Genomic DNA, 16,591 nt, shown 5'->3' with positions numbered 1-16,591 from the left:
TGATTGACTCACTGTTCCCGCTTTCTTTTAATCTGTTTATTTTCTTTCCGTACAGTAAGATAACCTACAAAACAATAATTAGGTGATTGTTAAATAGAAAAAGCAGACCTGCAAAGAGAAGAGGTTCTAGCCTCATAATCATATACGTTCTAGGATTATTAGATAGAAAAAGCTACAGAAATCTAACTTCGAAAGATTTAAATGTGTTGCCTTCACTGTGCTAATGAGAACAAGTAGTGAACTAATCATTAGCTTCCAGAAAGAAAAGGGAGTACTACATACAGAGGACTGATTTCACTGTGCTGTCTTCACTGTACTACCTTCACTGTGCTGCCTGTAATGTTCAATGCCTGATAATGATAGGAAAAAATAAGTATTTAGATAACAACAACAATTCACATTTACTGATCAGAAAGTAATTTGATAATTGTAACATGAATACTCCAGATATTACTAACCTTAGTCATACAAGTTTGTGCCAACAAACAGTCAAATAAAATAATAGTAAGCTAGAATTACAGGTTCATCAACAAAACAATAATTACATAAATTAAAGAAGCCAACATAAATTACTGACCAAACAACAATCAGGTGCATAAACGAAGTCAACAGAATACTTAGATATCTTAAGGTGTTTGTACAAAAATAGTTAAATAACAAAAAGAGTTAGTTAGCACTATATGGTCATCACAAAAATAATAAAACTCATGGCGTGTCATCTTCAAACTCGTCTTCAGACTCATCGTCCGACTCATCTTCAGAATCATCTTCATACTCATTTTCAGACCCATCTTCACACTTTTCTTCATACTCATCTTCAAATTCTTCTTCAGACTCATCTTCAAACTCCTTTTCATACTCGACCTCAAGTTGTTGAGTAACAAATTCCTCTGAAGGCACATCAATAATAGTTTCTCGTACATCAGTCCTTACTACGGGAACTTCACCATCATCTTCTGGTATGGATGTTCCCATCAAGTGTTTAGACAACTCATTTTCATAACTTTGTGGGAGATCAGATTCAAATTCATCACTCATGTTAAAGAAGTCTATCGCAACAGTCTTCATAACATAATGTCTATCTTGATCATATGGATCTTGCACATAGAAGCATTGATGTACTTGAGATGCAAGCACAAAATGGTCTTTCTAAGAGCATCTCTTGTTAAAATAGACATAAGTAAGGCCATAAATATCTTTTTCAACCTCATACCAATCGCACTTAAACAGAACAACCTTAAAATGACTATAATAGTCTAACTCAATTTTATCAACTATTCTATCATAACAAGTCAAATCTGCAGCAATCGGGTTCTTATCCTTTGAGCTTGCAAAGCTCGTAGGTGAGGCAACAAGTGTAACACCACTATTTTGTGTTTTACGCCTTGCATCACGCTACCTAATATGGAATCTATATCCATTAATGAGATACCCAAAGTATCTTTTAGCAAGAGATTTTGGTCCTCTAGACAATTGTTTTATCAAATCAGGCACATCCTCTTGCAAAGCACGAGTTTCAAACCATTGAGAGAAGTTTTGACAATGATCCTTGGCCTTGCTCCATTTAGATCTTCGTGAATGATTATTAACCTCTTGCTCATGCTCTCTACACAACATGTACTTTTTTGGTAAAACGATAAACAAAATAAGTTAAAAATTAATTATACAAAAGTAAATACTATATTAAATAAAGTACCTAATATATTCTTGAATCTCATCACAATTTCCCAATAAGTATGCATGTGCCTTACTTAGTGTCTTGTTATCTAAAATAAATGGATCAATTTTCTTTGCTCCTAAAGGACATCCCTTTCTAGGAAACAAACTCACTGTTTCTACATCATTTGAGTCACATTCATCATTATTTCGGGCTCTTCTGTTAAATCTGGTTTGTACAGCCCCATGCAGATATCTAGAAAATAAATTCATACAGTCTATTCCCACACATGCCTCTGCTATGCAACCTTCTGGATAACGTCTGTTGCGGATATATGATTTGAATGTACCTATTTATCTTTCAGTGGAATACATCCATCGGTTCTGAACTGGACCACCTAATCTCACTTCATTCGCCAAATGAATAGGAAAATGAATCATTATATAAAAAAATGACGGAGGATAAATTCGCTTCAACTGATTTATTATTTCTCTGATCTCTACTTCTAAGCAATCTAGTTCCTCCAATGTGATAACTTTTTGACACAAACGTTGGAAGAAGGAACATAGACAAATCAAAGCAATAGCCACATGATCTGGAAGGACGCTTTTAATTGGTATTGGAAGCAAGTAATGTAACATGAAATGAGCATCATGGGTCTTATAACCAGACAATTTTCTTTCATCCAGTTTCACACACCTAGATATATTGGAGGCACAGTCATCAGGTAGCTTGGCTGTCTTTAAAACTCCACAAAAAACTGATTTCTCTCCATTTGCCATTGAGAGGCAAGCTTTTGCAAGCTTTGTTCTTTTATTATCTCCAGTATCTTTTGGATGAAGATTCTTTCTAATTCTCATCTCTTTCAAATCATACCGGGCTTTTGCATGATCCTTTGTTTTGCTTAGAATATCCAAAAGAGTTCCAAGTATGCTATCAACTATGTTTTTCTCTATGTGCATTACATCAATGTTGTGGCATAACAAGTTGTGCTGCCAATAAGGTAATTCACAAAAGATTGACCTTTTTTTCAATGGGCCATCATTTGATCTCTTTCTCTTCTTTCCAAACACCTTTTCAAAATCTTGTAAGCTATTAAGCACATCAGTTCCTTTTATTAAAGGTGGAGGAGGACTGCATTCAGTTTTTCCATTGAGAGATCGTTTGTTAGATCTCCATGGATGATACATGGGTAGAAAAACACGATGATCCATATAACACATTTTCTGACTATGCTTAAGATAGTGAGAATTAGTGTTATAGTTACAATAAGGGCAAGCAAGCTTTCCTTTTATACTCCATCCAGACAACATAGCATATGCAGGAAAGTCATTGATTGTCCACATAAGAGCTGCTCGCATTTGAAAAGTTTGATTTCTTGAAGCATCATATGTTTCAACCCCAGTATCCCACAACAATTTTAACTCATCTATCAATGGTTGTAAGTAAATATCAATGTCATATCCAGGTGATCGTGGCCCAACTATAAGTAAAGAAAGTATAGAATATTCAGACTTCATGCACATCCAAGGCGGCAAATTATACGCCATCAACATAACTGGCCATGTGCTATGAGATATACTCATGGCTCGAAATGGATTGAACCCATCACTTGCTAATCCAAGTCTCACATTACGAGAATCTAGTGCGAAATCTGGATGCAACCTATCAAAATCTTTCCATGCTTGACCATCAGCAGGATGCCTTAACTTTCCATCTTTAGAACGTTCCTTGTCATGCCACCTTAAAGAATCTGTCGTCTTTGAGCACATAACCTTTTGAGTCTAGAAATTAATGGAAAGTGTCTCAAAGTCTTTGCTGAAACTCGATGTGATTTTTTTAGAAGGCTCAACCTCACTATCAACTTTAGGATTTTTAATATATACGTGAAGCTCCGCAAGTATGACAAATTCATCATCCTTATGATCATTCCTAAACAACATGCAATCATTTGGACATGCATCAATTTTCTCATAATCAAGACCGAGATTCTTAACCATACACTTCGTTTTATTGTAAGACGGAGGAATGTTCAACTTGGGCATCGCCTATTTTAATAACTCTAAAAGAGAAGTGAATGATTCATTGCTCCATCCATGTAGACACTTCAACAAATATAAACGAAGTGTGAATGATAATTTAGAGAATCCTGGACAACCAGGATATAATTCTGGGCTTGCCTCTTTGACTAAGTTATAGTATTTCTTGACATCTTCATTTGGACCATCATAAACTTCTTTGGCCTGTGCAACATCTCTAAATTGATCATTCAACAACCCATCAATATCATCACGCGAGTAATCCATATCATCGTCAACATTCAACTTGATATCCCATTACCCTTGATTGATCCATCTAGTATAACCTTTAACAAATCCATAGCATATTAGATGATCATACACTACATTCCTTCAAGTTCAACGAATATTACAACATTTTGCACATGGACACTGAATTTCCTCTCCTTGAGGATCTCCATAAGAGTAAGCAAAATCTAGGAATGATTCAACACAATCAATATACGGTTTGCTATACCTTGCTAAATCCATCCAATCCTTGGATGACATATTTGAATTCCTAGAAGAAGATATCAATATTTAATCTTACAGTAACAATCATTAAATCATTAACTACTTCACAAATAAGTTTTAAAAGTCATGTGTAAATTATTAATCAGGTGTTACGAGATGATAAAAGTTTCTTACCTAGTCATAGCGCTTGTGCTACGCCAAATCAAACCTAGAATCTTCCACAAATGTTTCTTAATGTTGATTATACTTCTAAGGAAATATAAGTAAAATTAATAGGATAGACACAATTAAGAAAGAATAAAATTAATAGGATAGAAACAATTAAATGAACTAATCAAGATTAAGAATTCTATCGAGAAGCAGGTTCAAGTTGTAAGAAACATTTTAAAGAAGTTCAAACACTTTATTTAGAAAACCAAAAGTACAATTTGTGTGAAAATATTTTTGAGCTTTTGAAAACTGTCCAAAATTTTAAAATCTCATTCTTGTGCACACCTAATTAGAGAAGTATCAAACATCTACTACCATGTTGAAACATTCATGCAAACATTACAATGATCCTATAATAGATAGTCTATTACACCAAAAAACTTAAAGTTTCATAGAGTTTATTCATTCTAACTTATCCCTGACTTGAAGCAAGATTAGCTATAATCTTGGATCCTAAAGGGTGAAATATTACTTGTAGAAGGACTGTGAATAAGAAGAAGTTGTGAAATTTTTCAAGACTCTAGAAGTGTTCAAGGCTTAACAGAACCCTGTGATAACGTTTACTGGAAACCTGATTTTAAAAAGAGTTCATTAATTTTACTTCAAGTGTTATGTAGCCTTCCAAGTTCTAAAATTAGGAAGAAAACAATTAACACGATCTAAAGCAGGCAAGTTGAACTAGATTTTAAGGCTAAAGTTGACTGCATTTTACAGAAGGAAAAACATGCCTCCTGCCAGGACTCACCCTATAATCTGAACCTGCCAGGACTCACCCTATAATCTGAACCTGCCAGGACTCACCCTATAATCTGAACCTGCCAGGACTCACCCTATAATCTGAACCTGCCAGGACTCACCCTATAATCTGAACCTGCCAGGACTCACCCTATAATCTGAACCTGCCAGGACTCACCCTATAATCTGAACCTGCCAGGACTCACCCTATAATCTGAACCTGCCAGGACTACCAGATCACTCAGCATCCTTCATAAAAAATTCTATAATCTGAACCTATGCACCTCCCTTATTCAGAAACATACCAGTCATATTCAACCATTTTGCATCAGTGTTTTGCCTCTTGACACAAGCAGTCAGACTATGTCCAATAGCAGAACAAAGTTCTGCTTCCTGAACCCTTTCTTATTCATTTCTTTTGTGTTCTGGTTTGTATAGAAGTTTGTTTCTTTGGTATATTGAGTTACAATATTTGGTTGGATTTTTTTAGTCTTGTTAGAAATTTACAATAAGATAGAAAATGTACATTACTTGTTGTACTTGAGAAGCTTAAGTGGAGTGACTTGAATAGTAAGGATTCATATACTCGAATTCTGGCTCAACTGAACCAATTTCTATTTCAGATTCTAATTCTTGCTCTTCAGGCAGTGTGAAAAAGGAATAGTTTTATTCTCATAATCACTCATTTCACAACAGTTTTTGCACAAATGATTCATTTGTTCCAAGCAACCTCAAGTCATTTACCTACAATGAACTGAAAAATGCAACTAGGAACTTCCGAGCTGATAGTCTTCTTGGCGAAGGAGGTTTTGGTTACGTCTTTAAAGGATTGATAGCAAATTGTAGATTTGCAGATTACAGATTTGTAAATTTGCAGATTGCAGATTTCCAGATTTGTAAATTTGCAGATTTATAGCAGATTGCAGTAGCTATATCCAACTCGAAGTCCACCTCAGGCCAAAGAACAGGGGAATCAAGAGAATTATCCAAAGATACTCTAATGCAGACATGTAAATCAAGATAGCTGGCGCACCAAACAAAGCGTGGAAAAAGTAGAAACTCAACTCCAACAACACCAAGACACTCTACTGCAGACAGGTAAGTCTCATAACTATGCTTCTAGTCAAGTTGGTAACACTAATTCTGAAACTCAGGTTGTAACATCTCAGTATACTTACCAGTATACTTATTCACTCAAAACATCTCCCATATAAAACAATGATACTTGAATCTAATTCAACACCAAAAACTAATATCATGAGAAACTCAAGTTTATATAAGTAGACCATCAGTCAAAGTATTTTATGAAATTCAGCAATTATAGTTTAATAAGCTTATTCCAAACCAAAGAATATATTTTGTACATAAAACCACTTTTTAATTCGTTAATCTTGAGTTAATTTGGAATGTAGGAATAACCAAATCAATATTGACATGGGAAAAAAGATTCATAATAGCCATTGGAATTGCAGAAGCTTTGAATTACCTACAAAATGAATGTCGAAGGCCTGTTATTCACAGAGATGTCAAATCATCAAACATTCTTCTCAATGATGATTTTGAACCACATGTGTGCTTTTTAATCTAACAGATAAATCTGTGATTATTTTACGATTGGTTTGGTTACATACATATATTTTATATTATCAGTAGGTAATTAGTACACCAGAAGTATCCTTAAAACTTGTGATCTTAAGCATATCCGAACAATTGTATAGCTATAAGAACATGTTAGTAAGGATAAGATACGAAAAATGTTGTGTCCTTACCCAATAGGCAGCAGTAAAACCAGCTACATCAGAAATCGTGTTCTTCGTTACTTTCTTCCCATACTTTGGAATTTTAGTTGTAACTCGTGATTTGTTCCATTCCAACAAACCCAAAGTAATCAATTCCTTCTAAACACAAAACAAAAATTAGTAGAGAATAGGAAGGAATCTCGGCTGCTTAATATGGACTCATAAAATCTAATGGTGTTCATGACATACAGAGAGAACAAATCTAAAACCCCAACAGAACTTAAATCAAAGAAAATGGACTCATAAAATTGACCAATTTTTCCCACCATGTACTTCAACAATCAGACATTGTAGGTAATTCAATATGCAAATACATTTCAATGCATTAAGGACTAAACAGAATGGTGAAGAAGAGACCTTGGCTTTTGGAACGACCTTAACAACAACTTTCTGACCCTTAAGTTCACCTTTCTTGACAATTGTAGAACAAGTATACCCAAAATGGCCTCTACCCACTTCCTCCCCAATTTCATACTTACTCACAAATTGCTTAGAAAATCCAAAACTCTTATCCAAGTTAACCCCCTCAGTTTCCTCTCCTTCAGGAATACATGCAGCATTAGGCTTAACACTACTATGCCGTCTCAACAGCAAAGCTTTAATATGCTTCGCTGGAGAAGGAGGAGGAAAAGGGCGTTTAAACAACCTCGCTGGATTAGAGGTAATTTTTATCTTCATTATCTTTTTGGGTTTCAACGACATTTGGTGTTTCCAGTGGGGGAAGAATTTCTTGTAGGGAATAAAGATTGGGTCTCAGAGGTTTTGAGGTACAAGCACCCATGGTGATTATTACAACAAAACCTTACACATACAAGTGTGAAAACATAGTTATAAATTCAAGAACAAAGAATCAAGAATCGGGTACTTACGCTTGACAAAATCCGGTATCGGAGAAATCGTGGTCACTTCATCTCTTCAGTTCTTAGCTTCAACTCTCTAGTTCTTAGCTTTAGCTCGCTCTTCAGTTCTCCAGAAAAAAGTGTGTCGGTTCTTTAGAAAAAGAGAAAAGTGTGTTGTTTTTCTGATTAATGTTTTATGAATTATTTTTTTTGGCCAATACAAATGGGAGGAAGAGTTAAAAATGTTAGAGGGAATATAATATTTTAGTGAAAATTTTAAGGACACACTTGTAAGGTGTTGTTTCTACAATTATTAAAATAGGACATTTTAAAAGTGTGGCCATATATGTAAATAGTTGTTGCCAATTATATCATAATGTAAGAACGCTTATAAAATGTAGCCTATACCATAAAAGAGTACGCTTTACAAGTGTTGCCAATATTATCGAAGCCAAAAGTTAAAAACTTGGGCTACACTGTAAAAGCGTTCCCAAAAGTATTTTAGGCAACACTTTACAAGCGTTGTCCAGATATAGTGTTGCCGTAGGCCTAAAATGTTGTAGTGTGGGCTATCCCCTTTTGCCAAAATTCTGGAAAAAAGGGCGAGATAGGTCATGGGTCACCAATTGGGTTGGCAATTCACCCATTGACCGTCCCCATCACCTAGTGAGATGCGCATTTAGGGATCTTACTTGAATTTTGGGTGACCCAATGGCTCATTAGGAGAGTCGCCTAGTGACCTTGGTGACCCAAGGGTGCCAAAGGGTGAGCTCAAATTCCCCAAATCTAGGGTTTTCAAATTCCCCAAATCTAGGGTTTTCAAATCTAGTCATGGGTCTCCTTCCAAAACGAATTCAATTGTTTAATTATGATTTATTATGATTGTTTAAGATGATTTATGGTTGGATTCATGGAGTATTGATGGATTATGATAAAAATCTCCCTTTGACCCATGATATCCCCTTCTTCCCAAATTGTGAACTAGGGTATGACTTGATTGATGATGAAAGCTTGACAATGGATTATGTTTACATTGAATTATGTTTGTTATTGATGACACTACTGATTTTAGATGATTCTAACTTGAACTCCAAGGAATCCATGAGTTTTCCCCAAACCTAGCTATGGTTCTTCCCTACTCAATGTATATTGTTAGAAGCTAATTCAATTGATTGAATGTTAGTTGATTATGATGTAATTACATGATCTAAGTATGAATCTACCTATATTCTTTATTAACCTAAGATTCTAGGGTTATATCATGAAAGAGAAAAATTGAGGGTTAGATGTGAACCTTTAAGATTGATGAACTTGTTAGTGAATTACCTTAGATTAGATCACTTAGACATGAATTGCTTATGAATGAATCTTGTAGACATGAATTAACTTGATTAGGTCTTATATGATGGATCATGGTTGAAGAAGTATTGTGATCTAGTTTACTTGATGTTATATGTCTATAATTGAGTAAGAATGATGTATGTAGTTAAGTTTACTTTAGGAGTTAGGTATACATGATTACAATGTGAGGCATGGCTTTAAAGTAAGGCTCATAATATGAACATAATTCCTAAGGCTTAAATGGTAAAAGCTAATGTAAATAAGTTAAGGATGCGTAGTCTTAAAGAATGACACTATTATGTAGGTTGAAGTTGTATATGACATTATTGTGCAAAGACTTCACCCACATGACCTTTAATATGATCACATGAGTTTATGCATGAAATGAATGTAGTACTTGAGTCATGGTTGTATCTATGTTATATATGTTGAATGCTAGATGTGTTGACTCAATGTGACTCTTAAATACAATATATGTGTATTATGTGTGATTGTGGTATTATGTACATGTTTATGAACTATTGAGAAGGAAGTGTCTATGATGATAATGTATCTATGGTGTTGATTGATAGGTTAGTTCTCATATGCACCTTTACATACTAGTATGCATGAAATGTACATGACCATGTTGATCCACTTGAAAGGTGGAGGTGTTTAGTTAATGTGTATATTGTGGTATTGATGCAAGATCCTTCTTTCCTATACCCCTATACATGGCTATGTATGATATGTTATGACTATGGTCATATTGTTGTGTTGAATAAAAGGCTAATTCTCATAAAAACACTATGAATGATAATGTGAAAGGTTTACTCACTTATTGATAGTTCTAAAGTGAAAGGATATTCTCACTTAATGAATCTTTGAGCTATTATGATGTATGTTTGTTTGAGTGCCTAGTACATTCTTTCACTAACCTAAACTTAAGTAAATACTTAATGTAAATGTTAAAGGGAATTATGCTTTGCACTGAGAGGATATGAAAGTGAGATGAGAGGCTTTTATGTTTAGCAAGTCCGGCTTCCCAATGTATGTTATCTCATGGGATGGAAACCTTATACGTTTAGCAAGTCCGGGTTTCTAGTAGCCATCCCCATATCCCATAACTATGTGCCCACATATGTATTAGCTAGTGGATCCCCCTAAAAGCTATTATGTACGATCTACCTTAGGGAAGTAGGACACCCTCTTTTCGGTGTGGGGGTAGAACACCGGATTCCATGTAGCTCACATGGTCTATGTCGGTTAAGACTATTATCCCTAAATGATACAAATATGAGCTATAATAAGAACATGGACTCTAATTATGATTCCTTAAGAGGTACTACTTGGTATGAGTGGGGGTATGTGACTTTACTCATATATTGCATAAGTGGACTTTAAGAGGGGTTATGGTTAGGTTCTCTTATGTAATAAAGACTTTTGAATTATGTATGTATGATATGAATGAATTTTAAGGTTGACTTTACTTATTACAAGTTATGATTATGAATGTCTCCTTACTTATGTATGTTGGTTATGAATGAACAAAAAGTAAGATACGTATGTGGTTGGTGGTCTAAATGTGATACTTGGCATTTGGTAGGGTTATGGGACCTTACCTTGCATTGCACTAGTATGACTTTGGGTTGCATATATGTGGTGTGAACTTATGTTATGTATGATCATGGTAGCCTAAAAGTAAGACTTAGTGTAGATAGGATTATGGGATCCTAGCTATGCATTGCACAAGTTTAGCTTAAGGTTACTCATGTGATAGTTCTATTATGTTGATATGATCTTGTTATATACTTATGTATGTGAACTATGTCTTGTGAAGATTGGAGTATGCATTATGTTGTGTTGAAGACTATGCTTGTAATTGTGACGATATTATATATGTTATGATGAATTGTGCATGACTTGTCCTATGAGCTACATTTTCCAACTATTTCAAAGATGATGTTCAAAAATGCCATGAAGCATGGTTATAAACAAAATGTCCCTTTTATGCATGTTTTAAGGATTTTCTTGCATGGCTTCCATACTTAGTTCATTTTGTGCTAACCCATATTTCTACATTTTCTATAAGTGTAGGCTTTGGAGATATTGGATTCCCTCCTTGTGGCTAGGACCTTTGTAGATCAAGAAGAAAAAGATTGGTGAGTCCTCATAGTATTCGAGGACTTGACCACATGTCCGTTTTATGTCGTTCTTTTATGTTTTAGATTTATGTAAGGGCCGTGTACCTAAGATTTTATTAAAGAGTTTTAATTCTATGTTATAGATGGTTTGAGACATAGTGTCATAGACTTTCTCACATTTTATAAAGACTTCGATTGTAAAGAAAAGTTTTAAATTTTCCACAATTTTCCTATGTTCTTATGTCATGATATGCTAAGGGCTTCTATGAGACACCTTCAGGGTCAAGTACGTCGTGTTACAACTAGGGGGTGCTCTAGGGTCGTGACAAACTTATTATCAGAGCATAAGTTTTGGGATGGTTTTAGGATGTCTCAAACCGCATCTAGTAGAGTCTTGTTCTTCGGTGTGAGTCGCGACACATCTATAAGAGAGAGGCTATAGGATGTTAGGAAACTTCACTTCTTCATTCTCTAGTCGTGCAATAGAGTTTAATTCTATAAGGTCTTTTCTCTAATCGGTGGTCTACAAGATGTGACTATTTGAAGGGATCTTGTTACAGGGAGCAAGGGAGAAGGTGTTGGTTGAAATACCAATTATGGCTATGTGACTAGATAGGACTTGTTATGCTAGATTTAGATGTCATTCTTATGAAGGATTGGTAAAGTTACTGTTATGTTTCCTATGAGATGTTAGAACCCGTATAGTCAGGTTGTTAGTCCCCAAATGAGCTTATCTGAGAATGGAAGGGGGAAAGATCTATGACATAAGTTTGGATTATGTTTTGTCTTAAAGTTGACTTGGAGGGTTGCATGTACCACCTAGTTAAGGTGAAGAAGAAGAAGTGTAAGTGTTGACCAACTTCAAAGAGTTAGTTATCTTTTCGGATTGATCTTAAGTATGGTCATTTTGAGTAGGGTGTTTAGATAATACCTAGGTTTGATTGGTTGGTAGATCCCACCAAAGGTGATGATATGGATGTAAATACTTAGTTATGACTTGCCCCGACCTTAGAGTTGAAAGAAATGGTGCTTAGAAAAGTTTGTATAAGTTTACTCCTATGAGGAAGATTATGTTCTTGAGGGTAAAGTCATTGAGTGTTTTTTTATGTCCATGATTTAGATTGGCTTGGAATACTCACCTTAAGAAGTTCTTTTAGTTGGGTAGTTTAGTCCTGATTTTGTAGGCTCATAAGAAATCTTGAGTGAAGTGAGTAAAGTTGGGATGCATTGTTGATAGACTTCTATTGATTTTAGACCCAACTTGTCCATTATGAGTTTGTGATGGGTTGGAGGATTTGATGAATAATGGTATATAAGTGGTGCTTAGAGAGTGTGGAGGTGGCATTTTAGTAAAGGTTTTAGTTGAAGGTGCTTATTTGAAAGGCCAAGGGCCACAAAAGATGTCCCAATACCCTTATGTTCCCTTTTATTCCTCATCTAGCTCAAGATGATAAGTCCTCCTTGACTTACTTTATGATTTTGGAGTCTTGGACATTATGTGTATCCTAAGATTCCCTTTGTCTCTTATAGTTACTCTTGTTAACCTTAGAAGGGTTTGGATGTTTGGTCATTAGACCTCTATTGTTTTGAGAGCCCGATAGGGTTATAATGAGTCTGTTAATGCCTTGAGTTGTTGAAAGGAGTAGTATTTGAGGTTTTGTAAAAAGGGGCTTACTCCCAAGAGGGAGATCATGTGCTTAAGTAGCAACATTGATTGAGAGTTCTGAAATCCTCATCCCTTTCTTCTATTCCTATTCTAGCTTGAGACCAAGAGATCCTTTTTGGACTTGTTCCATGTCTAGGAGTCATGAGTATTTTAGAGATTTCCATGATCTCCTTATGTTATGCATGCTTTTGAAAGATTCTTATTTTGTATAAAATGGATTTCTCATGATTTACATGTTCCTCATGTTGTTGTGCATCTTAGTATGGTGATTGCATATTTGACTTCATGAGATGATTAGATGGACATGCTTTGTTAAGTTTTTTTTTGATGAAATGGCACATTGGCTCCATAATGTTGTATTGAGCTTGCTTATAGTTGGAAAAAACGTAATTTTTCCTATGACTAGGTGATTAATGATGTTTGGAGGTGTTTGTGAAGGCTCACACCCAAGGAGGAGATGGTGTGCCTAGTTAATATTGATGTTATGTGCTTATGTGTTGGCATGGCTTCTTTATATGAGCATGTTATGACTAGGAGAAGGTAATTCCTCCTATGAGCATAAGATTTGTTGCATTTCATGGATAGTCGGTTGGTAAATGTAGTTCCTACTTCCTTGAGATTGCATTGACTATGTATTAAGAATGGAGTTGATGTTTCCTCCTAGTATTGTGCATTGTTTATGATGTTACATGCATTATTGGGCTGCTAGTCTTGATTCGTTATCCCTTAATGTGTTTAAAGTGTCATTCGAGGATGAATATTCCTAAAAGGGGGAGGGGGGATAATGTAACAACCCGGAAAATCAGTAGGCTACACTAGAGTCTCATTGTGTGGGTTGGTATGACTTCAAGTTGGTGTCTAGGTTGAATTAGAGCTAATGTGAGGTATAATGTAACTTCCGAAGATGTTTAAGACTAAACTAAAGCTAAAATGAAGGAGGTAAAATCCTAGGAGGAAGGGAAGGACCTAAACTACCTAGGAAGGGTGAAGGAGAACTAGTTCATTTTGGACTTAGTTGGTGATTGGGAAGCATGGTCACCCAAGTGACTTGGCGATGCGCCGAAATACAGTTGGGGTCGCCTAGTGGGCTGTCCTCTTTGGCCAAAATTCTGGAACAAAGGGCGAGATAGGTCATGGGTCGCCAATTAGGTTGGCGATTCTCCCATTGACCCTTCTCATCGCCTAGTGATCTGCCCATTTAGGGAGCTTAATTTTGGGCTAGCCAAGGGTGCCAAAGGGAGAGCTCCAATGTGAGGAAGGCAAGTTTTTATAGTTTAAGTAAGGGTTTTTAAGTAATCTTTCCAAAACTTGAACCAACTCTTTCCCACTCTTTTCCTAACAAGTATATATACTTTTTAAGGTCAAATTCCTTCAATTTAGTTACTCCCACTTAATAAAAAGAAGAAACCCAAGAACATCATCATTCTCTAAAAAATTCACTCTCTAGACACAAGAAGAAGAAAAAGAAGAAGAAGACATTGAAGCTAGGGTTGCTAGAGTTTCAAGGTTCTTTCCCAAAATTCTTGGAGTTCCTTAGACAAGGTGTGGATGCTTTTCATTCTTGGTTAGCTATCACCAAGAAGCCCCTTCAACTATATTTTTAAATTCCCCAAATCTAGGGTTTTCAAATCTATTCATGGGTCTCCTTTCAAAATGAATTTAATTGTTTAATTATGATTTATTATGATTGTTTAAGATGATTTATGGTTGGATTAATGGAGTATTACTGGATTTTGATAAAAAAAATCTCCCTTGGACTCATGATTTCCCCTTTTTCCTAAATTGTGAACTAGAGTATGACTTGATTGATGATGAAATCTTGAAAATGGATTATGTCTACATTGAATTATGTTTGTTATTGATGATACTACTTATTTTAGATGATTCTAACTTGAACTCCAAAGAATCCATGAGTTTTCCCCAAACCTAGCTATGGCTCTTCCCTACACAATGAATGTTGTTAGAAGTTGATTCAATTGATTGAGTGTGAGTTGATTATGATGTAATTACATGATCTAAGTTTGAATCTTCCTATATTATTGATTAACCTAAGATTCTAGGGTTATATCATGAAAGACGCAAATTGAGGGTTAGATGTGAACCTTTAAGATTGTTGAACTTCTTAGTGAATTACCTTAGATTAGATAACTTAGACATGAATTGCTAATGAATGAATCTTGTAGAAATGAACTAACTTAATTAGGTCTTATATGATGGATCATGGTTGAAGTAGTATTGTGATCTAGTTTACTTGATGTTATATGTCTATAATTGAGTAAGAATGAAGTATGTAGTTTAGTTTACTTTAAGAGTTAGGTATACATGATTACAATGTGAGGCATGGCTTGAGAGTAAGGCTCATAATATGAAGATAATTCCTCAGGCTTAAATGGTAAAAGCTAATATGAATAAGTTAAGGATGCTTAGGCTTAAAGAAGGAAGCTATTATGTAGGTTGAAGTTGTATATGGCATTATTGTGCAAAGAGTTACCCACATGACCTATAATATGATCACATGAGTTTATGCATGAAATGAATGTGTTACTTGAATCATGGTTGTATCTATGTTATATATGTTGAATGTTAGATGAGTTGACTCAATGTGACTCTTAAATGCAATATATGTGTATTATGTGTTATTGTGGTATAATGTTCATGTTTATGAACAATTGAGAAGGAAGTGTCTATGATGATAATGTATAGGTTAGTGTCGTTGGTCACAATAAGCATCAAAATGGCGCCGCTGCCGGGGAGTGGTGTTATTTGAGAATTTTTAGATTAGTAGAATTTTTTATCTTCTTAGTTGTAGTTCACTAATTTGATTTTTCGTTTTTTTCTGTTGATTGTGTAAACATTTCAGAAAGCAGGAGTGTTAATGGTAGTAACGGGAGCAAAGTGGGAAATCAGGACGACATTGGTAACCTCAACATTGTCCAAGAGCCCAACAACAATGATCCACATGTCATGAGAGGTGTCGGAGCCATCCGTCTACCTCCAGCAGAGGGAAATGCGATGTTCCACATAACAAGCACCATGTTATAACTTTTGCAACTAAAAGGACTTTTCCGTGGATTGGCTCATGAGGACCCACATGAGCATTTTTGAAACTTCGTGGATGTGTGTGGACCTTTCTCGTTTAAGAACATCTCTTAGGAATCAGTTCGATTAAGACTATTCCCTTTCTCACAGATGGGGGAAGCTTGCAAGTGGCTAGTTGAATTACGATGAAATTCAATCACCTCATGGGAGCAGCTGGTCACCGCATTTAACGTGCGATTTTTCCCTCCCTTGAAAATGATGACTATTCGGGATAACATCCAAAGCTTCAAGTGTCTGAATGGAGAGCCTCTTCATGAAACTTGGCTCCGGTTTAAGAAATTGGTGCTACAATGCCCGACCCATGGTCTACCTGATAATGTGCTCCTTCATTACTTTTACCAGAGTCTAGACTCGGTGAACAAAGATATAGCTGGCCAACTCTCGCCCAGAGGCTTAATGCAGCAACCATACGCAGAAGCAGCTCGACCCCTCAATGGGATGACAACCATCAACAGGGCATGGTACACTTGCGAAGACCAGGTATTACTGGTCACATTTCAGCTATCAAAGGAGTAGGTTGAAAAAAATAATGAGAGAGACCAAAACACGGCCAAGATCATGATGCAGCTTGACATTTTATCTAAAAATGTC

At 35.6% G+C, this 16,591-nt stretch overlaps 1 protein-coding gene across 1 annotated transcript; it reads right to left on the bottom strand.

The window, feature by feature from the left end:
* Positions 1–2,010: 2,010 nt before the first annotated feature.
* On the bottom strand, positions 2,011–3,963 carry LOC107057925 (uncharacterized). Its single transcript, XM_015303070.1, has 3 exons — positions 3,838–3,963; positions 3,544–3,705; positions 2,011–3,441 (listed from the first exon to the last, which is right to left on the bottom strand). The coding sequence occupies exons 1-3, from the start codon at positions 3,961–3,963 to the stop codon at positions 2,011–2,013; spliced, it is 1,719 nt and encodes a 572-aa protein (XP_015158556.1).
* Positions 3,964–16,591: the final 12,628 nt, after the last annotated feature.

The sequence above is a fragment of the Solanum tuberosum genome, unplaced genomic scaffold, assembly GCF_000226075.1.
Source record: "Solanum tuberosum cultivar DM 1-3 516 R44 unplaced genomic scaffold, SolTub_3.0 scf00395, whole genome shotgun sequence".
Lineage (NCBI taxonomy): Eukaryota > Viridiplantae > Streptophyta > Magnoliopsida > Solanales > Solanaceae > Solanum > Solanum tuberosum.
This window is presented reverse-complemented; position numbering and strand designations above follow the sequence as displayed.

Bases quoted from the DNA above. Each gene is read 5' to 3' on its own strand.
- LOC107057925 (XM_015303070.1), bottom strand. From the start codon at position 3,963: ATGGATTACTCGCGTGATGATATTGATGGGTTGTTGAATGATCAATTT. The intron at 3,706-3,837 runs GCAAGCCCAGAA...TTATTAAAATAG, and splicing joins ACTATAACTTAGTCAAAGAG to GCGATGCCCAAGTTGAACAT. The intron at 3,442-3,543 runs GTATATATTAAA...ATTAATTTCTAG, and splicing joins TCATACTTGCGGAGCTTCAC to ACTCAAAAGGTTATGTGCTC.